At 41.9% G+C, this 25,819-nt stretch overlaps 2 protein-coding genes across 3 annotated transcripts in view; one reads left to right on the top strand and one right to left on the bottom strand.

Annotated features, from left to right (window-relative positions):
* LOC126377024 (mushroom body large-type Kenyon cell-specific protein 1) overlaps positions 1–25,819 on the top strand; it is a 263,548-nt gene that overhangs the window by 8,380 nt on the left and 229,349 nt on the right. The gene's annotated exons all lie outside the window — the stretch shown is intronic.
* On the bottom strand, positions 2,863–8,619 carry LOC126376968 (uncharacterized). The gene is made up of 2 exons (XM_050024522.1): positions 4,915–8,619; positions 2,863–4,842 (listed from the first exon to the last, which is right to left on the bottom strand). The coding sequence occupies exons 1-2, from the start codon at positions 8,617–8,619 to the stop codon at positions 2,863–2,865; spliced, it is 5,685 nt and encodes a 1,894-aa protein (XP_049880479.1).

Genomic DNA, 25,819 nt, shown 5'->3' with positions numbered 1-25,819 from the left:
GTTTACGTACATACATAATGTTTTCATATATATATTGACTTGCGACCGTCAGTATATTTATCTCTTTAAACAGCTCCCTCAAAGAGTCCCGACAACGCAGCTTATAAATAGCGCGAAAGTGGGAATGTTACCGTTGTAAAATATCTTTAATAGTAAGGACACTGCTTTTCTTTTTCAAATTGTTCTTCTTGGTACTCTGGTTGTATCTGCCTAAATGTTAGGTCATCATCATCATCAGCCCATTAACGTCCCCACTGCTGGGGCTCGGGCCTTCCCTATGGATGAATAGGGAGATCGGGCCTTAAACCATCACGCGGACCCAGTGCGGATTGATGGTTATTAACGACTGCTAATGCAGCCGGGATCAACGGCTTAACGTGCCTTCCGAAGCACGGAGAAGCTCGAGATGTCAACTTTTTTTTTGTGGTCACCCATCCTATGACCGACCTTTGCGAAAGTTGCTTAACTTCAACAATCGCAGACCGAGCGCGTTTACCGCTGCGCCAGCGAGCTCCTCCTGTTAGGTAATAAAGCTCTTTTTAAATAACTTTTGGGCCTTTTTATTATGTGGAATGTTTCCACTTTGGAAATATTCCCCGGAAAGGCACATCACTGATCACTACCGTTAGGTGTCAATGTATTAAAACGCGAAACTTTAACAAAAAAAGAAGATTTTTTTTGTTGATTGTACTTACATCAGAATCACTAAGTTAGTAATTATTGTAAGCTCTAATTTGTCGCTGGTACATCTAGATTAATCCATCTGTTTAGCATTTAGTTAGGTCACATTTAGTGCACTAGGTTTTGAAAACTTATAAGTACTTATGGTAGAAAAGATAATTGGGTATTTGACTGGGTCAAAGATAAATTATAAAATACTAACGTAAAAATTGAAGACAGTGTAAGATGATCAAAAATCAATCTTAATTTTACTATTCTAATTATTTTCCAATTTTATTTATGAATTAAGTAACAATGAGTACTACGTTTGACCGCTTTTGTTACTGACGTCACAGGACAGTATTTCTATACAAACTCCAAAGAAAACGTTCGTTTTGACGTTTCGTAAAAAGTATCTCATTTGACTAGGTTGCCAAGTAGCCTAATCATCATCATCATCAGCCCATTAACGTCCCCACTGCTGGGGCACGGGCCTTCCCTATGGAAGGATAGGGAGATCGGGCCTTAAACCATCACGCGGGCCCAGTGCGGATTGATGGTTATTAACGACTGCTAATGCAGCCGGGACCAACGGCTAATGAGCCTATTGAGAAAGTTAAAATTCGAGTCTCTAAAAACGACATAATTAAAATATTATCTCGAGACACGTCTGGTTTTAATGTAAATAGGTATTTTGAAGACTTTAATGCTTATTTGATAGTCATTTTATGTTCATTTTATTTCTGGGTCATCAGCGTTTTGCTATTTTGTAGGCGTACATAGTATAAACGTAAATTTTCATGACTATTAAATATGGTTAACGTCATCTTATAGTGAAAAGTACCTTGATTTCTTTCAATTAATAATCTGGATAAAATTTACACCATATATTAAATTAACTTGTTTATTGTGAAGTTTTGTTAACAACAACCACTTCAGAATGTGACTTTTTCAAAATGGCGCTTATCTACGTGGTTTTTATTGTAAGGCAACGTTATACCAGTTGGATTTTTTTTTGACATACTTATCTTATGGACAGACAGACTTATTCTGAAGTTTATTTTGTTAGGGAAGGGAAAAAAACATATTAAGGGACATAAGTAGTTCTTTTGCTAAGCTTTTTCTCGGTCTAATGTTAGCGTTTTTTTACTACTCATTAGGTACTTTTGAAAATAACTTTAAAACTTTAACTTTAAAAATAAAAAAGAATTTCCTAAAAGCCGATCACCTAAACCTCTAAACGCGTCGCTCCTAGTAATTTTAGCAAGAAGAGTCATCAAGCGAATTCAAGATGGCCGGCGTTTTTTGTGGCCGCGAGTAACGGCCGACCAACCGGTCGCACTAACCTTGTCATTAGGCGGTCTAGTTTTAGGGTTCCTTAGGCAAATGTTCAGGATGAAAAGAATAAGTTGGACAGTAAGGATTACTAATTAAGAAGTGTTCGAAAGAGCCAGGGAAAAGAGTCAAATATTGAGAGTTCTTGAGGACAGAAGAGACACGACGAATTTATTAAAACGCATTATAAAAGGTAAGATAAAGGAAAAGAGAGGAAGGGGAAGACCAAGAAGAGCTCACATGGAACAAATTAAAGAGAAGGCGAACGTCGTGTCTTATAAGGAAGACAAATAGTTGGCCTTTGACAGACAAGAATGGAGAATGCTACACCGACAAGAGCGTGGCTCTTAATTTAAGGATGATAAAAAGACACCCTGTAACCAATAAAATTTCCTTATTTATTTTACACAAGTCAGCATAGACGGAGTCCAGGTCCTAAGCCTTTGATTGGAAAACAATGCGGGGTAGATTTCCGCTTGCAATATCGCTGTTGCTTATGCAGATTTTATTTGCTGGGACTGAAGAAAACCCGCGGTGCAAGTGAAGATCCGGTTTATTTGGCAAACCACATTAAAAATACAAAGGTAAAATACAAGTAAAAATCGTAAGTAAAAAATAGAAAATCGATGTAAAATCAGAGAAGTAGAGAAGAAGTGATTCGTGACGTGTCCAATCAGATTCTTATTGGAAATCTTCGGTCCGGAACTAGCGGGCTGTGCGCGCATTACGTCGGCCAATCAGGAGCGCCGCGCCATGTATCTGCTCCTCGCGTCGCTCCCCGCGCCATGCCCCGCGTCGCTCCCCGCACCGCTCCCCGCGTCGCTCCTCCGTTTCGCGACGCAATTAGCGGGTCGTGCGTGAATTAAATTAGCCCGCGACCTCCTCCTCTCGGCTGTCCGTAACATCCTCCCCTCGGCGTAGATCTTCGCAGCCTTCTTTCACCGGGAGGACGGCGAGACGTCGTAGAGGTCGGCGGAATATCCCTCCTCTTGTTCGTACGTCAGCGACTCTGGTCAGTCCGTCGGGTCCTTGATGCAGTCGGATTACTTCACCTCGTGGCCAGATGTTCCTCGGCAGTACTGGATCAGTGATAATCACGACGTCACCAACTTTCAGGTCCGCTCCGCGCCCGCTCCGTGTGCCTCCACGTGGTATGAGTGTAGGTAGGTACTCCGTTAGCCATCGACGCCAAAACACGTCAGCCAGCGCCTGCGTGGCTCTCCAGGTCCTCCTGTCTACCTCCCTGCACGGCCCGGTAGTCGGTAGGCCGCCGGAGGTCCCCAGTAGGAAGTGATTCGGTGTTAGCGCCTCCATGTCTCCTGGCTCAACAGGCACGTGAGTGAGAGGGCGTGCGTTGACAGTGTACTCTGCCTCCGTGAGTAATGTGGCGAGTACTTCGTCCCTGGGGTAGCGCTCGTGTAGTGTGGCGACTAACGCTGTCTTAACCGAGCGTATTAGCCGCTCCCATGCTCCACCTTGATTCGGTGCCCCGGGTGCGATGTATTTCCAGTTCGTTCGTTGTAGTAGAGCGAAGTCCTTGAGTTGTGGACCCCACTCTCGATGCGCTGCTCGCAGCTCTTCGTCCGCGCCATGAAAGTTCGTCCCATTATCGCTGTAGATTGTTACTGGCCACCCCCGCCGCGCCGCCATCCGCCGTAGGCACATAATAGCAGAATCCGTAGATAGCGACGGTGAGATCTCTATATGGACCGCTCGCGTAGTGAGACACGTAAACAGGGCGCCCCAGCGCTTTTCCTTATGTCGCCCGACCGTCACGTACATAGGGCCGAAAAAGTCGAGGCCCGTGTAGCTAAATGGCCTCGCGTGCGCTGCGAGTCTTTCATAGGGCAGGTCTCCGTGAACTTGCGGTCTCGGTCTGGCTTTCTTCACTTTGCAGAGTTGACATGAATGCTCCACGGCTCGTACTGTAGGTCGTATACGTGTGATATAGAACTTCTGTTTCAGGTCGTTGACAACTTGCTCTCGGTTGGCGTGGTTCGCCGCCTTGTGTGCGTGCGCGACGAGTAGCCGGGTGAAAGCGTGGCGGCCGTCCATTATTAGCGGGCTTTTTGACTGCTCGCTTATTCTCGCCACGCCCACGCGACCGTGTAGTGTAAGTAAGCCTCTGTCGTCTATCCGTGGGTCGAGCTTACGCAGCGCGCTGTTCGGGCGTAGCTTCAAGTCCTTTTTCAGTCGTTCTATTTCGTCGGAGTACGAGTCCTCTTGCATTTTCTTATACCATAGCTCTTCTGCCTTTGTGATATGGGCGAGTTTCAGTGTTCGCGTTCGTTTCTTCATTTTATCGACGGCTAGTAAGACGTAGGCTGTCGCACGGACGAGTCTCTCGTAAGAGGAGAACCGACTTATGTCAGGTAGGTAGGCCGGCCCCTCGCTGTTGTCCGTGGCGCAGACTATCTCGTCTTGTCCGTTCTCATTTTCCTCTTCGGTGCGTTCCGATGGCCACCTTTCTTCTTCTTCCCGGAGGAACGCCGGGCCAATGAACCATCTTTGGTCGGCTCGCACCTCGTAGTTAGGTCGTGTGGCGTCGTCGGCTACATTTAACTCGCTCGGTATCCATCTCCATTGTTCGACGTGCGTGAGATTAGCGATCTCGCCTACGCGGTGAGCTACGTACGGCGTGTACTTGATGATGTCGTTGCGAATCCAGTGGAGAGCGGTCTTCGAGTCTGACCAGAGCACGATCCTGTCAGCCTTCTGTCTATGTTCTTCTTGTATACTGTGGGCGAGTCGTGCGCCTATGAGGCTGGCTTGCAGTTCCAGTCGCGGTATGCTCTGTGCCTTCACCGGTGCTACCTTAGCCTTTGCGCCGGCGAGCGTGATGATGACCTCTCCGTTTTCGTACTTGATTCGCTAGTACGCTACCGTGGCGTACGCTCTGTCGCTCGCGTCGTTAAATACGTGTAGCTGACGTTCCAGTACTCCCCTCGTTGGCGCATAGCAACGGGGCAGTTTAACTTCTCGCACGCTGTCGACCGCTCGTATCCATTTAGTGAAGTCCTCGGCGGCTTCTTCCGGCACTTGGTCATCCCATCCTATCCTCTGTTGTCTCCATAAGTCTTGCAGTAGGATTTTAGCCGTTATGGTGAGATGGCTTAGCAGTCCAAGTGGGTCGAAGATCGACATGACAGCGCTGAGGGCTTCGCGCTTAGTCGGCGGGCGTGCTGACGTCTTGACCTCCTCCGGTACCCTAGGCAGCGCGGTGTTGAACATTAGTTCATCTTTAGTGGCCTCCCATATTAGACCTAGAGTCTTGCCTTGATGACCAGCGGTTCCCATTTCCTTAGGTAGCTGCGCGCGGCGGTCCGGGGGTATGTCTCGTATTACGTCTTCATTACTCGAGTTCCAGCCGGCTAGTATGAACCCGGCTTGCTCGTGTACGTAGGTTACTTCGTGTACTGCTCGTCTTGCTTCCTCCTTGGTCGCGTAGCTCTCCACGAAGTCGTCCATGTAGTGGCTCTCTGTTATCGCTCGGAGGGCCACGGGGTGTGTCTCAGCGTGCGCGCGTGCGTTGTGGTTGCGCACACTGTGCGCTAGGAATGGTGAGCTCCGAGCGCCGAATATCATCGATGACATGACGTATTCCGTGGGTGGCTTCTTTCGTTCGTTACCTCTCCACAGGAACATTTGAGCCGGTCGATCTTCAGGGCGAATCTTTACTTGTAAAAACATCTCACGTATGTCGGCGGTGACGGCGACCTCTTTCTCCCGGAAGCGATAGAGAATTCCCGGTAAGGCTCGCAGTAAGTCGGGTCCATCTAGGAGGTGATCGTTCAGGCTCTCTCCTCTCGACTTGGCGGCTGCGTCGAAGACTAGGCGTACCTTCCCTGGCTTGTTAGGGTTCGTCACGGCGAAGTGAGGTAGGTACCATGACTTGTCGTTGTCTCTCTCGTCTCCGTTAGCTACTGCGGCGTATCCCTTCGTGAGTAGGTTCTCTATCTGGCTTGTGTAGGCTGCCTGGAATTCGGGGGACTGATCCATCTTCCTCTCGATAGTCCGCAGTCTCCTGAAAGCCATTTCATAGCTGGGCGGCATGACTACTTGCTCGTCTCTCCATGGCAGGCCCACTTGATATCTTCCGTTGACTCGTTCGATGGTTTTATTGAAGATGTCGATCGCTCTCTCTTCGGCCTTCCTCGGCTTCGTTATCAAGGCAATTCCTAGGGCGTCGACGTCGTAGTGTGTTTTGATGAGCGCGTTTAATTCCTCATCTTCATTAGCGAAGTTCCTCACGTCTTTTTCCGTCTTGGCGTGTACGTGGAGAACTAGCTGATCCTCCCCTCGGTACAAGCTCCGCGGCACCGTGCCATGTATCGTCCATCCCAGCTCGGTGCGTGATGCGATGGGCTCGTAGCGTTTGCCGATGAGGATTTCCTTCGAGATAATCAGATGCCAGTTGTCGGCGCCGATCAGTAGGCTCGGGCGCGCCGATTCGTAACTCATGTCGTCGAGTGGTAGGTGCTTCAAGTGTTCGTATTCGATGAACTTCCTTTTCACCGTCTGGCTTCCGATCGTAAGTTGTTTCACCGTGTGAGCGGTGATGTCGTGAAACTGCTCTTCATGTTGGCCTCGTACTTCAATCTTGACGACACGACTCTGCGTCTCCTTTTGACTCGCTGTGGCCCCGTGTATGTGTAGCGGGCTCACATGTCCTCTGGCGCCGAGGTCGTTCGCTAGGCCTTCGTCCATGAGCGTGATGGTAGCGCCTTCGTCTAGTAGCGCGTACCTCTTCAATGACGGTCCTCCCGGTACGCGTATCTCCACCGGGCACACCTTCAATAACACCTTGACCGGGCCGCTTGTAGTGGCTGACGCGGACAAGACATTTTCCTCGTTTACTGGCGGTGACTTCGGTTGAGTAGCTGCGGCGGGCGACGTGTCCATATGCAACGTACTGTGGTGAGGTAAGAGACAGTTTTCTATTCCGCACCTCTTTGCTTTACATGTGAATCTCCTGTGCTTTCCGTTGATGCACTTGAAGCATATTTTCTCTTCTTTCACCCACTGCCATCGTTCGTTGACCGTCATCCTCTTGTATTTCTTACAATCGGGTACGTCGTGGTTGCCGCCGCAGCATAGACATCGTTTTGTGACGGCTTCCTTTTCTCTCTCGACGGTCGGTGCGGTGGGTGTTTCAGTGGTTGCGTAGACTTTCACGTCTTTACGTGGCCTTTCACGTGAAAACGACTTCTTTTCTTGATTGTTGAAAGTCTCCTTTAGCGACTGGGGCGATGTGGCGTATGAAAATCGCATCGCACGGTCGGCCTCACGTTCCAAAAATCTTGACAGCGTTGCTATCTCGGCTTCCGATGGGTCTCCGTGTTCGTAGGCGAAGTCATACCACCTAGACTTGAGATGTGGGCTTAGCTTCTCGATGACCTCTCGTGTGAGCATGGGGTTTCGGAGATATCCTCTTTCATCGACGCCACCTAATACGCATACGATGTTCTTCAACTTGACCGCGAGGGTGTTCAATTCGCCCGCGGACGTACCGGACTTAGGTAACTTCTTTATATCTTCCATCGCTCGTTCGATCAACATCTCTGGTCTTCCAAAACATTGCTCCAGTGTTCGCATAATCTCGTCGGGGCTAGTCGCCGAGTATAGCAGCGCGGCGACTGTCTCCTGTGCTTTCCCTCGTAGACAGTTCCGTAGCCGTGCGAGGTTCTCGTAGTCGGAATACTTGTACATCGTCGTAGAATCCCGCATGGCCGCCTTGAAGGGTAGCCATTCCGTCGCGGCGCCGCTGAACGTAGGCAGCTCGTGGGCTTGGCGGGGCACCGGACGTTTATTCACGATCTTTTCTAGCGCTTGTGCTATTCTATCGACCGTGTCCTCTTCTTTATTCGTCGCATGAAAGCTCGTACGTTGATTAGGAATAGGGCTAGGCGGGCGTAGTTCCGTCTCTTTCCCTCGTGCCTCTCGATTCCATCTTCCTTCTCGCTCGCTCGCGTGCGCGTTTCTCGCGCATAGAACAGGCTCCATACTGTGCTGAGGCGGGCGTCGTCCCTCCCCCCGCGGCTGGCTGTATTCCATTTCAATCAACCAGTCGTGGACGCGTTGCTGTTCCTCCGTGTGCGTTTCAGCGGCGATTTCCTGTTCATCGATTTGGCTTCCTCTTTCGCTTTCTTCCCTTATCATTGCGACGCTCCGTTCAAGTTTCGCCTTAACCTTAATGGCTTCTAGACGAAGTTCCTGCTGTTTCATTTCAGCTAATTGTATCTCCGCGTCGAGCTCGGCTTGTCTGATGCGCGCCGTCGTACTTGCTGTGGAGCGCATCGATCGCACGGAGCGGGTACTTGCTCTGACAGGCGGGACTTGCACCTGCCCCCCTTCCGTGGACGTGACGAGTCGTCGTTGCGGGACAACCGTGTTCGCGGACGCTGCCGACGTGCTGGCAGGCTGTTCATCGATGTGCATGGCTGACGTCGTGGTGCGCGGGAGCGCGGCCGTGTCTCTCTCGATGAGTACCATTGGCGCGGCGGAGGCGGGCGCGGACTTCTCTCTATCTTCAAAGGTCTTCTCTCTGACTTCAAAGGTGTTCTCTCTAGCTTCAAAGGTGTTCTCTCTAGCTTCAAAGGTCTTCTTGCTCCTCGTGATGGGCATTCTTCGGCGTAAGCCAGAAGCTACCGCAACCTCGAAAAAGGCTATACGGCTAACTCGTAACCTCGAAAAAGGCTGTGCGAGTAGCAACTCCCGCTTCAAGGAGTCACTTTTCCGTCCTAACGGACGTATGATGTGCACACAGCCTCCCGTTGGCACCGTTAGGTGGACAAGACTGCGCTACCTTGTTGAAATTAGAAAGTTGAAACTAGAAGTTGAAATTAAGAATATATCGATGTTTTTATATCGATGTTAGACCAATCTTCAGTCTTGCGGTTCTTGATTGTTCCTCTTCCCTCTTCAGACTTCCTCTTCCCTCTTCTGACTTCCTCTTCTCTCTTGAGACTTCCTCTTCTTTTTTCCGTATTAAGAGTAGGCCTTCTTTCTTGAGAATTCGTCTTCGTTCTTGAGGGTTCGTCTTCTTTCTTGAGGATTCGTCTTCTTTCTTGAGGGTTCGTCTTCTTTCTTGAGGATTCAGGTTTCTTCTATCCGACGACGAAGGACCACCGCTGTTGCTTATGCAGATTTTATTTGCTGGGACTGAAGAAAACCCGCGGTGCAAGTGAAGATCCGGTTTATTTGGCAAACCACATTAAAAATACAAAGGTAAAATACAAGTAAAAATCGTAAGTAAAAAATAGAAAATCGATGTAAAATCAGAGAAGTAGAGAAGAAGTGATTCGTGACGTGTCCAATCAGATTCTTATTGGAAATCTTCGGTCCGGAACTAGCGGGCTGTGCGCGCATTACGTCGGCCAATCAGGAGCGCCGCGCCATGTATCTGCTCCTCGCGTCGCTCCCCGCGCCATGCCCCGCGTCGCTCCCCGCACCGCTCCCCGCGTCGCTCCTCCGTTTCGCGACGCAATTAGCGGGTCGTGCGTGAATTAAATTAGCCCGCGACCTCCTCCTCTCGGCTGTCCGTAACAATCGCGATAAGCATCCTTAATCCTGCCCTGGAAGTTATTCTAAGTCAGCCTATTTCTGGGTTTCGATTTGTTTACGTGTCCATTTTCATTCAAATCGGTCCAGCGGTTTAGGCGTGAAAAGAAAACAAACAGGCTGTTGACTGGTTACTTTGACATGTTGCTTTATTAAGTAAATACGAGTACCTATATCGCAGAAGTTGGTTAAGAATTGTATATGTATTGTATTGCCTCAATTTTGAATTATTTATGATAGTCTCTGTCGTGTGGGTTGTGATGTGAATTACCAACCTCATCAACCCTGGTTAATATTGAGCCGCCAAAGGCCCCTGACATGGTTCATGTAACGATTACTCACTTACATCAGTAAGTAGTAACCGGGACCAACGGCTTAACGGGCTTTCTTTCGTGTTCTAGGATAGTTATATCCTCTTTTTCGCTTTCATCGATGATCTCCATTCCACGATTTGGCACCTCAATTCGATTTGTGGAATATATATATGGCAGAACTAACTATTAAGTAATTTAAAAAGCTTTATATTCTTATTTTCATAGTAAAATTTACTAGTCAACGAATGATGACCAAGCATTTTAATTCGCCCCCCGGCTTAAAGTTACCTCCGAACAAACAACCTTATGATTATGTAATTACGTTACGCAATTATCGTATTATTACGTATTTATGTGTCATTGTCTTTTACATGTTTCGTTTTTACCTCTTCAGCGACGAACTGTCATTAAACAGTTTTGCTATAAATGTTAAAATAACTTTATTTTCGTTATTTGTTATACAACACACAATCACACAACACAGTCGTAAACAGCTTTTATAGACCGACGAATACAGGAATTCCCCCAGTGTTAAATTAATTTCGCACGAATTTATGCTGTCTTTATCGCAATTAATTAGGTGCTAACAAGTCTTTAAAAAAATATAAAACTTTAAAAATTCATGTAGGTGCTAACTGCCTTTTTTTAAATCTTATTTACTTCCTTGAATATAAATAATAATAGAATGAGATACGGAACCAAAGCACACTTCATTTCAACGCACTTGGCATTTTTTTGAAATTCGAACGATGCTACTATTCTGACCACTTAACTTTCTCACTTACTGTTCGGTAATAAAGTTTAAGTTAGTTAAGCTATGACTCGAAGTAGAATATGAAAATTGAGCTCTCTCGTATAATTATTTTCGACATAGCATCACTAAATGATATACTGTCAGTGATGCAGGTAGGTTTATTACTTCCGTTGCTAATCCAGTGTCATTTCTTCGATTCGCAGTCGGATCTTCAGGGTCGGATAACGTATCTTGCTAAATCAAGTAATCCACAGTGGCCTATAATGGTTTTTTGTTTTTATAGCACTTATCCTTGCTTGGGAAAACTCACGAAGAGAAAATTTAAATCAAAAAAATCGAATTCAAATTTTCTGTTTGTGCCTATAATGGTGGTTGAAAGTGATAGGACCTTTTGAGATGTGTTCCATAGAACTCAGATGGTATCCACCAATTGGTCAGACAGAAAATCAGAGATAAGAACTACATAATATTAGGTACCTACCTATATTGGAAAGTAATTATACCACCTTTCTTTTTTATTTTAATATAAATCTTGCTTTAGTCACATTATTACAGATAATGTGAAAACAAATGAACGAAATGGCCAAACGAAGACTTGTACAGTTTATAGTTTGTACACTTTCAACCTGTTACACTACTTGTATATACTATGACGTAGCGTAGTTTCTTTCTATACAGGTTGCACATAATTACAGTGTTCAAAATGTGAAGTTTCACGGTAAAGCCAGTATAAATGTCTATGACTTATATGTAAGGTGAGTTTTTTTTTTATAATTTTTAGAGAATAAACAAACGTACAAACATTTAACTATCATGAAGTTGACTGTTGAATGCTGACCATCTGCAAACTGTAATACTTACCATTTTTATTGCGAATAAATGATTAGATATGAATTATGTTTTACCTAAGTAGGGGTGTAGTCGTTACATGAGTGGCCCATGTCAGGATTGCCAGGTCTTTGGCGGCTCAATAGTAACCCTGACAAACTCGGTGGCGCAGCGGTAAACGCGCTCGGTCTGCGATTGTTGAAGTTAAGCAACTTTCGCAAAGGCCGGTCATAGGATGGGAAAAAAAATGTTTTCATCTCGAGCTCCTCCGTGCTTCGGAAGGCACGTTAAGCCGTTGGTCCCGGCTGCGTTAGCAGTCGTTAATAACCATCAATCCGCACTGGGCCCGCGTGATGGTTTAAGGCCCGATCTCCCTATCCATACATAGGGAAGGCCCGTGCCCCAGCAGTGGGGAAGTAAATGGGCTGATGATGATGATGATGAGTAACCCTGACACCAGGGTTGATGAGTTTGGTCATTGACCTAACAACCTAAACGAAGGAAGTTGCGTTCAAGAGAGATATTGCATGCTATAATTTCTTAGGGGGATGATTCAGCTCATTATTCTGAATTAATATCAAGTGGAATTTTCCATCGCAAAAGTAGAGAATTGAAAAAGAAAAAACTAAAAACAATCATGAATTTTGCGACAAAAAAAATCCACTTGATATTAACTCAGAATCATGGTCTGAATCATCCCCCTAAGTATTCGTTACTATGTCACTAACATTCTGTATATGCTGGAGAGTATTCGGATCTTGTTGTGTGGACTGTAGGGTGTAGATGGTGAGAGGTCGAGGATTCTACTTTTTTTTTTACTTAATTAAACTTTGAGTATACAGTTTTGACGCATAGCATCGCTAAACCAGGAATGGTTTGTTTCGATGCTAGGTTTCCTGTCATCAATCAATCCACTTCCAAGTGCAAATCCAGTTTGTTCCTTGTCACTATTTATTTTAATATTTTATACAATTGTTACACTTTCGCGGGGGCGTCGGCCATTCAAGTCGGTATAATATTGCCATATAAAATTATTCTGAATTATAAATATTTTTATATTTACGTTGCCAGCAACAGCGTGTATGTTACCCGGGTGCTTTCAAGGCCAGAGTGAAAAGGCACCTTCTGGACGAGCTCCATCTTAGGCCTCGTCAATGCCTTCGGGCAAGTCTGGGGCCAAGAGCAAACCCATCAAAAGTACCTCTAAAAAGCGTGTACCCGCTGCCTACCCCTTCGGGGATTCACACGTGATGTTATGTTATGTTTGACAAAACATGCTCGCTAAGGTACGCAAGTTTCTCGTAACCTTGAATCGCTGGAATAATAACATCTATATAAGTAATTCATGCAGTGACTAACAATGATATTAAAATAGGCACTCGAATATACATACATACAATTCAATGAGTTTTTATATCTTCGTTGCCAATTTAAAATCTATTATGTGCAATCGGGTCAATAATACAGAAATTAAAAAAAAAACTTCCGCCTGAAAACTTTTTGTATTATTGTGTGTTAAAAATATTAAAAGATAGGTAATTGATATTTGGGTTGTTCTTCTTTTTTATCGACAATGATCTGTCCTTCGTTCTGCTTCTGATAAGTTATGTTTTAGAATTTTATTTTATGTTTTGATTGTCCAAAAATATAGTTATCTTATTATACTCAAAATACAAGCAAAATACTAATCGGTTCCTCAATTAGTTATTAACGTAGCTTGATCGTTTTTCACAAAATTATGTGACAGAGTGGTAAATTGAAATGCTGTCTCCGATGAAAAGGGCCACTCTGTCACAATATTTTTTGGAATACGCCTGCAAAGAAAAGTATGTTACCAAGATAAAGAGAACCACTAAATAGTCCTCTACAGACACATCTTTATATGATGTTTTAAAATATTTATTGCCGTTATAATTTTAAAGATGTTAAATCCGATAAATCGAGAAAATGTCTTTTTATTGTCGATAAAAAAGAAGAACGACCCATTTACGTACATAAGAGTTTGTACTGAATGTTTTAGGAGCAAAATACTATTCGATCCTGACAAAAAAGAAATTTGGTGAGGGCGAAATTTACGAGCTTTTAAATTGGAAACGACGATATTACAGATCCAATATTCCGTATAAGCATTCACACATAGGTACGGTCACGAGTACTAATATATATATATACACTTTGAAACCATGTCACATTAACTTTTTTGACAAATTAAACCGTAAGTCTCATTAAATGACAATAAACATGATAGTGCGACAGGGTTCCAAACTGGGCTCATGACTGTACAATCAAAGAGCAAAGGTTCAGTCACTGAGCTCAGCGAATTATTTGTAAACAGTGTTGAAATTATGAACCATTAGTTGTCATCATAATTATAAAATGTATGTGTTTGTAGGTGTTTTGGGTCTATTACAGAAACGACATGTAACCAGGAGGTCTTAAGTGCAACCAATTTAGTACTTTGCAAGAAACTGATTGGACTTTTGCACCTTATCGTACATAACATAACATGAGCCGTGGTAGCTCAGTTGGAGGAACGCTTGACTCTCACTGTAAGGTCGCAGGTTTGAATCCAGCACGGGCCTAAACCTAAGATTTTCGAGATCGTTTTTCGAATTCATGTTTGGATCATAAAACTGAGCACGTGTGAAGGAAAACATCGTGAGGAAACCCACGTAACCGAGAAATGCGTTTCGGAGGTATATGACCTAACATGTATTAGGCTGGTTTTCCCTTCGCGGGTTGGAACGTCAGACAGGCAGTTGCTTCTGTAAAAGCCGCACCTGTCAAATCTTCAGGTTAGGTTAGGACCAAGTGGAAACGAGACAACGATAGGGAGATGATGAGATACATAACATAACCCGGAATAAAAATAAACTTGCTTTACAAGTCAGTCGATTACATAAAATTACTAAATCTTTTAAGGGGCAATGTATACGTTTACAATAAGATTCCCATTGACATTCAGAATTTGCCTTTCAATTGTTTTAAGACAGTAGTTAAACAAAAACTTTACAAAAAAGGTTATTATTAAGTTAGTGATTATTTAGAAGATATGAATGCATGGGATTAACTGTCTGAGAACTGATATTAGGCAGGTAAATTACTCAATTGTATAACAATATTTTATGTTTTTTTTTTTAAATAACGTCTAGGGCCCTGTGCCGAGGTTTTTCTTGCAGCTTCTTTTCCCCGGCTATACAAGTTGTGAGAAGTTACAGTAGTTTTAGGCGGATGAGACGTTCGTTATGTAAACGATTCAAAGTGTAACCATGTTACCTACTGAATAAAGATATTTTTGAATTTGAATTTGAATATAAATTTGCTTATAAGTAGTATACGTCCCATTGCTAGGAACAGACCTCTCGTCAATCAACCGGAGCATACTCCACTTTGCTGCTCCACTGCGGGTTGGTGAAGGTGTTTTTGGGTTACTAGCCGGGACCAACGGCCTAACGTGCTTTCAATGGTAAAGTTCCAATCTAGAAATAAAAGCCAGTATCTTTATGATATTATAAGATCAATCTAGAATTACCTACATAACACTAAATTATGTTGGTCTAACAGAAAGCTCGGTGAGGTGTGGGTACTCAGTTCATCTGGCGATGGATGTACTTTGACTACCCCAATTGGGATACGGTCGTGAGTTTAAGTTATGCACCTAATTACATACCTAAACAAAGAGTACGTGTGACCACGTTTCTAAACAGATTCCAACCATATAGATAGGTAGGTTGTACCTATGTATATTTTGAGACGTTTTGTAAAAATTATATCATTTGACTAACTTGGCCTCTTGCCTATAATTATAGGAACTACTAGAACTAATTGGATGTTAGTACTAGACATATCTAGAAGGTCTACATCTCACGCGAGCGATAGATAGTTCATGATACAAGGTGTCTTTATCTAGTCAATGACAGCCTAGACCCTAAACCAGTTTCCGAGACCTCTACACTTCAACTACTTCCATACTAACTACTAAACCATTAATAGGTCTAGATAAACTGGTCAACGGAAACACCCGAAGTTTCCCGACGACCAACGAACGACACTAAAATGGCGCTCTAAGCCACGGTTTTTAGGTTAAGGTTTGACATTTACGTTCTAAACTTAAGTGCGACCAGTTTTCGTCGACCTTTCGTCGTAGGAACATTAGTTCGAAGGAGAGGTCAAGTTGAACCGGCAGTTAAAAGCGCGGTTGTCATTTTCTGCGCAAGCGGTGGTAATGGAAGGTCTTGATCTTTACATTGAATTCGCGAGCTTAGGGCTGTACTTAGTACTTGTTGAAGGGCCATGGGCAGATAACTTGAAATTTAACCTTTATATAGCGTAATTCCAGTTACATAACTCAAATACAATGAAATAAACTTTATTATTTAATTAATACGATGGCTTTTGGCAAAATAAAAAACTTAGAATGGGCTCTAAGTTTCAGACGTGTCGAAGAAGTCGACTGACGGATTAACTACATTGTACTTCAGTGGACTTTTAATTTATATCCAGAGGGCTGGTAACCTTTTGCAAGCACTGAGTACTGTATAGTACTCAATGCATATTTTCTTTTAAATAATACGAGTAAGTACCTCCTTTGGGACTTTTACAGATGTTTTATAGACCTTTTGAAAATGGAATTCGATATTTTTTGCACATAGTATACCTATTTGTTTAAAAGAAGTTCTGCTTTCCTAGAAACCTTTACCTTCACACGTTAGCTAGATAAAATGTTATATTAGAATGTTTTCATCTATCGTGTGGGTTGTGAGGTGGATAACCAACCTCATCAACCTTTGTACCAGGGTTATTGTTGAGCCACCAAAGGCCCCTGACATGGCTCATGTAACGACTACGTACTTACATCAGTGAGTAGTAACTGGGACCAACGGCTTAACGTGCATAAAGAAACACGAAATCATCTATTTTTTCTGTCAATCAGGCCAAACTAGGGATTATCTCATAAAGAGGTTTTATGACATGGCTCCACCGGGAATCCGGGAATCGAGCCCATGACTTTCGCTACTGGACAACCCAGGACGTTTGGAATCTGCCGTTAGAACTATAGTTAAAGGCCGATAAGAACTCCATAGGGGGGCCTTTTTCTGTTTTTATTTAAGGCCTCAAATTCTTCAAACCTTGTGTTTTAGGGCCCACCTACAGGCATAAGTATTCCTAACCCTGCCCCCTTATATTATCCCGATGTCGCGTACCTATGTCTTAACCACACGTTCGTCGCATGCGCAGTTCTCACGCACACGTTCACTGCTATTATATTTAATACACGGCTACTGTACAAAGACCTGCCATCTCTTTTTTCTTCCTTTCTTTTTCATTTGTTACTAGGCCATTGCTCTTTGTTTATGTTAGGTTAGAAGTTGTTTTTTTAGTTGTTAGTAGGATTGTCAACAGCCCCCGTGGTCTAGTGGTTAGAGCGTTAGGCTCACGATCTGGAGGTCCGGGTTCGATTCCCGACGGGGACATTGTCGAAATCACTTTATGAGACTGTCCTTTGTTTGGTAAGGACTTCAGGCTTGAATCACCTGATTGTCCGAAAAAGTAAAATGATTCTGTGCTTCGGAGGGCACATTAAGCCGTTGGTCCCGGCTATTAGCCGTAAAAACACCTCTCCACACCTACACACCAACCCGCAGTGGAGCAGCGTGGTGGAGTATGCTTCATACTCCCTCCGGTTGATTGAGGGGAGGCCTGTGCCCAGCAGTGGGACGTATATAGGCTGTTTATGTTATGTAAGTAGTAGAATTGTAATGTTTAGTGTTGTATTAAGTTTTCGAATGATAAACTACAGCATGCGTCTAGTACGAGAATGTTATCAATAGCCTCTTAGTTCTTATACTACAGGGGGTTTGAAAAGGCCACATCGAAGCATTTCATCTCAAAAAAGCAATATTGAAATTTGACATTTGCGCATATAAAAGTAAGTGCGCAATGCAAACAAATGTCAAATAGAAATATTGCTTTTTTTAGATGACTTGCTTCGATGTGGTCTTTTTAACCCCCCTGATATAGTAAGTATAGTATCTTTAGTACATTTGTACTCCCGTTTTGACGTGGTGTTATGTTCCGAAGTCATAGAATAACATCTAAGATCACAAATATTTAGAAAAATATAGTTGTGTAGGTATCTAATTTGGTTAAATAATTGTTCTACATTCAAAATTTGAATAAGTACAAGTGAGTACAACTTATCATTTGATTAATAAAAAAGATGTTAAATAAACAATGCAAGAACTTTCAGGAACCTTTTTAAAAACAAAATCCTTCTATGAAACTGGCTGACTGGAAACAATAGTCACAATACTGGCAGATCGCACTTTGGGACCTAAAAAAGAACAATGGCCGATCAAAACGCATGTGTCACTTCATTGGGAGGCGCGAATCCGAACGTATTATAAAACAATGCGCGCTTATCACTCGCGATTATGGCGGGAACATGAAACTGGGCCATTAGAATGTTGCTTCGATATTTGGTGAACCAAGAAAGCTAAATTATTAGATTAATAAAAATGAAAATTTGCAAAAAAATGTAAGTACTTAACAAATTAAAAAATAAAACGAGAACTATTAGTGAGGTTTAAGAAATGTTAGTAAAATGTGTTTTTTTTTTATTTTGTTAGATGAACCTCATGAAATATTAAATAGCTTCGTATTACTTGTAAGTAGGGAATGCAATTCCGAGATCGGGATCAAACCCAAAGCATAATATGACGAGATCCCATTCGAGATTGACGGGGAAATTTTTTTATAGCGTAGACGAGATCCCGAAATTTTCGGGATCTCGCGGGATTGCTATTTCCAATCCCGCGGGATCTCGAATTTGCGATCACGTGTCGGGATTGCATTTCCTACTTGTAAGTAAGTAATAAAATTGTAATAAAGACGAAAACGTGGGCAACGAGCGTTTGATTTAGATTCTTATTATCTAAAAAGTCTGAATACTATTGCAGAAACTAAAATAACGAGCAAGTAGACGGCAAGGATAAATATTATTAAATTAAAAATTCCCAACATTTTCATTCTTAGTTATTGAAATAATGTTTAACAATCGAATTGACGTCATGGCGAGTTCGTAAAAGGCAAAAGTGTAAACTTTTCTGACACACTATTATGCAAACTAATAAAATATTTATATTATAATTACAAAAATATGTGTGTATGTATGTTTGTGTCCTCTAACATGATGGACTAATGTTATGGGCGATAAGCTGATCCCTTATCACCATAAGGTTTATCATATCCAGCTTACGACATCGTATCAACAGTGGCTGCAAGTTGTCTTTGATTACTTGTGGCTCTGTCCATCCCATTATTTATACAAAAATATGTTTTTTGTTCTGGTTTTCTCCATGGTCATTTGATAAGTAAGCAGTGTTAAAGAATCGACGCAATTTTTCGTGAATTTATTTAAAAGGTTTTCGTATTATATCTTATTGACAATAGTACAAAATATTACTCATACGACACCTAATGGTCTAATATAATTAGGTATACAGCACAAATTAAATAATGAGCAGAAATTATTAACACGGTGTCCTTAATAATTTTATCTTCCGGACTACTTTAAGTTACAAAATGGGTTATAAACCTGTTAAATCACAAGATTAAAAAAGTACAAATTAATATACCTACATATACCTAAGTAAATATTAAAGCGCAGCGACATTTTAGCGCTTCTTCATTTGTGTTCTCAATTTAAAATCCGTTCGGGGAACACGAAAAGATAACAAAAATTTCCGCGCCAATTCCGGGGAAGGACACTCGAGCTATTGTTTGAATTCAGAACGCTTTCGGTGAACTCGACCAACTGCCATTTGCTTTTGGAAATTTGAATTCCCGAACTATTTTGTTCGAGTCTACTGTTTTTCACTCGCAAATCTATTGTGGTTGGAATCTAAAAGAAAATCGTTGTTTTCATTCATTGTTTTCGTCGAGATCGTAAAATTAAAATGTCTGCTTATTTTGAAGAAAAATGTTTTTGGAACTTTTTCCATTGGCGTACTTACCTAACGACCTACTTAATAGGCAAATAAGCCAGAAAGAATTTTTGTGGGTAACTTTGAGCCCAATGAACTTACTCAAAAGCGTATCTAACAATTTCTATACTCACGCGAACCTTTATAGAAATAATATAGACACGTACAGAATGTAGGTAATGAATAGAAAATAATTTTCTAAGAGAACCCAAACAGGTATCGAACCTATGACCTCAATAGAAAGATGTCGCACGCAATAGAAACTGCAATTATACTATTTATCACCCACCTGTCAACTACTACCTAAATTCCAAATATACAATTAAGACATCTTAGCTTTTGGTATAGAAAATGGAGAATTAATTAAACACTTCTAAAGTTGTCTACACGTATGTACGTTCGTTTACGACAGGCATGCTAATAAAGTAATATGTTTACCGACACTTCAGGGCTTCGACACCGACCGCGCCGGCGTGGTCGACGATTTCCCTCAGTCAGCGCTTATTGCTACCGGCCCACTAGAATCGATTCTTTCAAATATAATCCTACCAGGGGCCTGTTTCATAAAACTTACAATTGTAAATTACAACGACAATGTGGTGTTCATTACGTAGCTAATATGAAACTGCAAAATATTTGTGATCACTAACTCCACAATGTACATCAAATTGTCATTGTAATTTACAATTGTAAGTTTTCTTAAACAGGCCCCTGAAGACGCTTAGGCCTGTTATCTTTCCAGGCTACGTTCACCGAAAACAATATAGATGGCGTTGTACAGCTTTAACGTGTTAATAGGCTAGTTTCCAACTAGTCAAATCAGTTACTTTTTACTAAACGTCAAAACACGAAATTACTAGGGAAATTGTATGAAAAAGCACGCTGTGACGTCATAGAGGAACGTGATAAAATGTCGAACTTATTATTACGTTTTTCTTGATTAAAATTCATAAACAAGTTAAATAGAAAAAAGAAAACGTTTTTCGTTAGTTTTAAATCTGCCGTTATTTAATAATTAGAATTTCATAATTTATCTTCAACCTAGTACACGACCCAATTACCTATTTTCTCATTACTCGGGTCATAATTATTCCAAAATACAATGTAATGGCAGAAGCCTACATAAAAATAAAGTGCTTTTCCATACAAATTCCGTAGTTATTTAGTGTTTTGACGTATAGTAAAAAATAACTGATTTGACTAGTTGGAAACTCGCCTATTCTCGCTTACGATGTGGAATGATGGTCGTTCGCTAAGCATGGTATCACGCAATTTGTGCTGTTTGCACTACACTGGTGTGGTGTGGTATGCCATGGGGGCAATTTGCTGGAAAGCGCCAGCTGGGCCCCAATTAGCCGACTGCGAAAGCGGGGGTAATGTGTTCGAGCGGACACGCGTGCCGAAATACTGGTTCTGTATCCGCTAGCCGTTTGAATGGCGAATAGTCATACATACTCATACATTAAAGTTAACAGACATACAGTCATGAGCAATATAATGTACCCACTTTAGGACTCTGTCGCACTAACATATTTGACATTTAGTGAGACTTGCAGTTCATACATACATACATAAACTCACGCCTATTTCCCAACGGGGTAAACAGAGACTATAGAATTCCATTTGCTTCGATCCTGACACACTTCTCTTGCTTCCTCCGCATTCATCAATCGCTTCATACACGCACGCCGGTTCAGAGTAGATTGTATTGAACCTTTTCTAAGGACATCTCCAATTTGGTCATCGTAAGTCCTTCTCGGTCGGACTTGCAGTTCAATTTGTCAAAAAAGTTAATGTGACATGGTACCAAAGTGTATACATATTAATGCTCGTGACTGTACATACACAAACTGACGCCTATTCCCACCGTGGTAAGCAGAGACTATGGAATTTTGTTTGCTTCGATCATACTTCTCTTGCTTCCTCCTCATTCAAATTCAAAAATATCTTTATTCAGGAGCTAAAAAGAAAATTGTTTATTCATAAAAACATAAAAAAGTTAGTTGTCCAGACTTCCCAGTAAGTAACAATAGTACTTGTGTTGAGAATGACTCGCAACCTCCCTTTGGTAAGTACCTAGTCGTTACATTAACCATTTCAGGGGCCTTTGCTCAATAATAACACTGCAACCAGGGTTGATGAGGTTCGTCATCCACCTCACAACCCACGCGGTAGCAGAAGATGGTTGATCAAAGTAGACGGAGTAATGAGAAAATTTAGCGTTTTGACCTGATCCCCGGATGTGAGATGTATTAGGCGATGATCTCACCCAAGTTCAATTTGATGATCGTCCTATGACGCATGCGCGAAAATACAAGGAGGTATGAAACATACTACGCCGTAGTATCGTGGTACATACTTACACAGCGATCCCTTGTGAGGTGGGCAGAGCCAAAGCTGATCTGAAGATATTCATTTATTTAATATTTGGGAGGCTCTAAAAACTATAGAAAAAAATATCCTTAAAAACTAAGCCAATAACAGGGGCTTAAAATGGCCACATCGAAGCAATTCATCTAAGAAAGCAATATTGCTATTTGACATTAATTTGCATTGCGCACTTATTTTTATTTATTTATTTTTATTTGAGGTGCTCGGTGGCGCAGCGGTAAACGCGCTCGGTCTGCTATTGATGAGGTTAAGCAACTTTCGCAAAGGCCGGTCATAGGATGGGTGACCACAAAAAAGAAAGTTTCATCTCGAGCTCCTCCGTGCTTCGGAAGGCACGTTAAGCCGTTGGTCCCGGTGCATTAGCAGTCGTTAATAACCACCAATCCGCACTGGGCCCGCGTGGTGGTTTAAGGCCCGATCTCCCTATCCATCCATAGGGAAGGCCCGTGCCCCAGCAGTGGGGACGTTAATGGGCTGGTGATGATGATGATGACTTATTTTTATTTGCGCAAACGTCCAATTGCAATTATTGCTTTCTTAGATGAATTGCTTCGATGTGGCTATTTTAACCCTATAGAAGTTCATTTTACTACATTTTATAGTAATATTTCGTTAAATAACCACCTGTTAGCACCATCACGACGGCACAATAAACAGCAATACAGTTGATGTGAAAGCCTGTTGTGAATGGGAACCCAAGTCGGATATTCAATTTCCCATACCGACCAAACCTGCCACAGGACAATGTCCAACGGTTATAATTTTCCATTTTATTTACCCTATTTGAACGTACCGTGATGTTTTCCTCGTTTACTATTTTAGCTTTCGTTTTAACTTGTTAATGGTGCTGATTCCTGTAAACACTATCTAATTTTATTTTAAGTTATATCAGATATTTTCTTATCCGCCGAAAAGGAAAGGGACGGGTAATCGAAAAACAACATTTATGGAACACACGTCAATTTTAAGCGCAAATCCAAAACTACCCTATAAACATTTTGCATTTTTGCATTGGCTAATAACCCGACAGAATTACGTTGACAGCACACGTCAAACGGTTTGCATACCAGCGAGATACCTTTATGATTCGCCCGGGTTATTTATTCATTCACTCATTCTTCCTAAAATTAAGAGCTGTCAATCATCCGTCCCTTTCCTTTTCGGCGGATAAGAAAATGACAGGTATAACTTAAAGTAAAATTAGGAGGTGTTTGCTGGAATCGGGACCAATATTAATATCGATATGTCGCTGAGGTCCTATGGTACAGTCATGAGCAATATAATGTACCCACTTTAGGACTCTGTCGCACTAACATATTTGACATTTAGTGAGACTTACGTTCAATTTGTCAAAAAAGTTAATGTGACATGGTACCAAAGTGTACATATTAATGCTCGTGACCGTACACCGGGTTGCTTCAAACGGGGAGCGCCGGTTCTAACCCCGGTACCGGACTTGTACCAATGAGTTATGCACCAACACAGTTGGCTTGACCATTATAGACGGCGACACGGCTCACCTATCACGTTGGCCTGACAGAAAGCTCGGTGAGGTGTGGGACTTAGTTCATCTTGCGATGGATGTACCTCTGACTACACTATTTGGGATATAGTTTTAGGCGGATGAGACGTTCGTTATGTAAAAATTGACGATTCAAAGTGTAACTATGTTACCAACTGAATAAAGATATTTTTGAATTTGAATTTTGAATATGTTCGTAGGTATGATTTTGATTTTGACATTTTGCCTTTCAACTGTTTTAAGACAGTAGTTAAACAAAAACTTTGCAAAAATGGTTATTATAAGGTGATTATTTAGAAGATATGAATGCATGGGATTAGCTGTCTGAGAACTAATATAAGCCAGCTAAATTACTCAATTGTATAATAATATTTGATGTTTATTTATTTTTTAAAGAACGTCTAGGGCCCTGTGCCGATGTTTTTCGTGCAGTTTCTTTTCCCCGGATATACAGGTTGTGAGAAGCTGCAGTAGTTTTAGGCGGATGAGACGTTCGTTATGTATTCAAAGTGTAACTATGTTACCTACTGAATAAAGATATTTTTGCATTTTTAATATGTCGTTCATATGCTGTTTATATCTGTATATTGTCTCGTGTATAGTTGTGAAAACATAAAAGATATCGGCGTGAACGGTTTGATGGCATAAACCGTAGGAAAGTAGCGCAGCTCGGCCGAATCGCAGACACAACAACGTGCCGGAAACACAGTAGGGTGGGCAGAAAAAAATTCAACTGTATTCATAAAAACAATAATTTATCTTAGCAATAAGCTGTGGCTTAACCCTTTCACAGCCAGAGACCATGGGTCATTGATGGTTCATAATAGGTAATGTGACACCTTGGAATCGGAACGTCATTAGACGTTCTGTCCTTGAAAGTGTTAAGAAAGGCTAAAAGCAGACCGAAATGTTTCCGCATCGTACCCACGCGTTGTTAGAATTTTTATTTTTATACCTTTATAGCTTTACCTTTAGCTTTAAAAAAATGATGCACGATTTTTTGTAAGTCACAAATAGTCCGTATACCAATTTTTTGCTTTGTATCTTAAAAATTGCGGAATGTTCGATACAAACTTCTACCCCCCATTTTAGGGTACTATCAGTCAAACACATAACCTTTTTTGCTTCGCCAAAGTCGGGTAAAAAGATGTTTAAAGTTTTATTTTTTCGTTTTTTATCACAACTTTTTACTCCTTTATCAAATTAACGTAACGTAACGTTTAACGTAAGATCTTCTTCTTTCGTGTGGGTTGTGATACCAACCTCATCAACCGTGGTGTCAGGGTTATGAAAAAGCCCCTGACGTGGTTCATGTAACGACTACTTACTTACATTAGTAAGTAGTAACTGGGACCAACGGCTTAACGTACCTTCCGAAGCACGGATCTTACTTTTAAACGTAAGATTACATTGTTTTTTCATTTTGTATAGATATACATGAATTACGACACATAACATTGTAACATTGACTGCTATATTACGATATTATCGCTTACATTATTTTGCCTTTCCAGTGTCGATATATTCTTTAATTTTTCTTCTGTCGCTACTAGTCGGATATGCAGCCGGCGTCTGCGGCTGCCGTCAGCGAAATCTGCAGATTACACGGAATCGAACCCAAACTCCTCCACTGCCTGCTAACTACTGAACCACAGCACAATAAGCTTATGAAGTTGCACACTTCTGGGGAGATTTCAACCAAAATATTACCAAAGATGATCGGATTAGAGTTATTCCTCGTTTTGTGATAACGTTTTTTAGGGCATGGTTTTTCTTAGTACCTCGTTTTATAACAAAAAAATTAAACCACTTTTGTTTTTATCCCCCGACGCAAAAACGACGTGGTGTTATAAGTTTGACGTGTCTGTGTAAATGTGTATGTGTCAGGTCTGTCTGTGGCATCGTAGCTCCCAAACGGATGATCCGTTTTTAATGCGGTTTTTTTGTTTGAAAGGTATATCAGTCGAGAGTGTTCTTAGCTATGTTTGGTGGAAATCGGTTTAGGTCTTCAAGGTTATCAGGTCGTTTGTTAAGTGTGATAGGAATGTTACACGCTCAGTTTGCTTGCAAGCATATGTGGGTAATTTTTTGCTTTTTATAGGGTTTAGCATTTTTAACCTTTTGTCATAATAATTGTGTACTTTTTTTGGTCGGGGGTTTTTAAAATTTTTAATTTAATTTTATTTTGGTAAGTACTATCTTTAGTCTGCGTTTTGTAATAAGGCGATCCGAGGTTATTTTGATGTACTGTTAATAGAAAAAGTGAGGTGTTTTTTTGGCGTGACTTATTGTACATTTACTTACCGCAAATGGCGTTAACTACTTGGCTGGACAAATGGGGAGCGCTGAGGGCTCCCATGCGGTACAAATTTAAGACAACGGGTTGTGGTGTAGGTGCGACGAAGTCACATGATGGATGCATCATAGTTTAATGCACTCTTAAAATAAGGAGTCCGCATGTAACCCAATT

This window comes from Pectinophora gossypiella, chromosome 22, assembly GCF_024362695.1.
Source record: "Pectinophora gossypiella chromosome 22, ilPecGoss1.1, whole genome shotgun sequence".
In the NCBI taxonomy this organism is placed as follows: Eukaryota; Metazoa; Arthropoda; class Insecta; order Lepidoptera; family Gelechiidae; genus Pectinophora; species Pectinophora gossypiella.
This window is presented reverse-complemented; position numbering and strand designations above follow the sequence as displayed.

Coding starts and splice junctions, on each gene's coding strand:
- LOC126376968 (XM_050024522.1), bottom strand. CDS start 8,619: ATGCCCATCACGAGGAGCAAGAAGACCTTTGAAGCTAGAGAGAACACC. Junction 4,843..4,914: donor TACTGGAACGTCAGCTACAC/GTATTTAACGAC, acceptor GAAAACGGAGAG/GTCATCATCACGCTCGCCGG.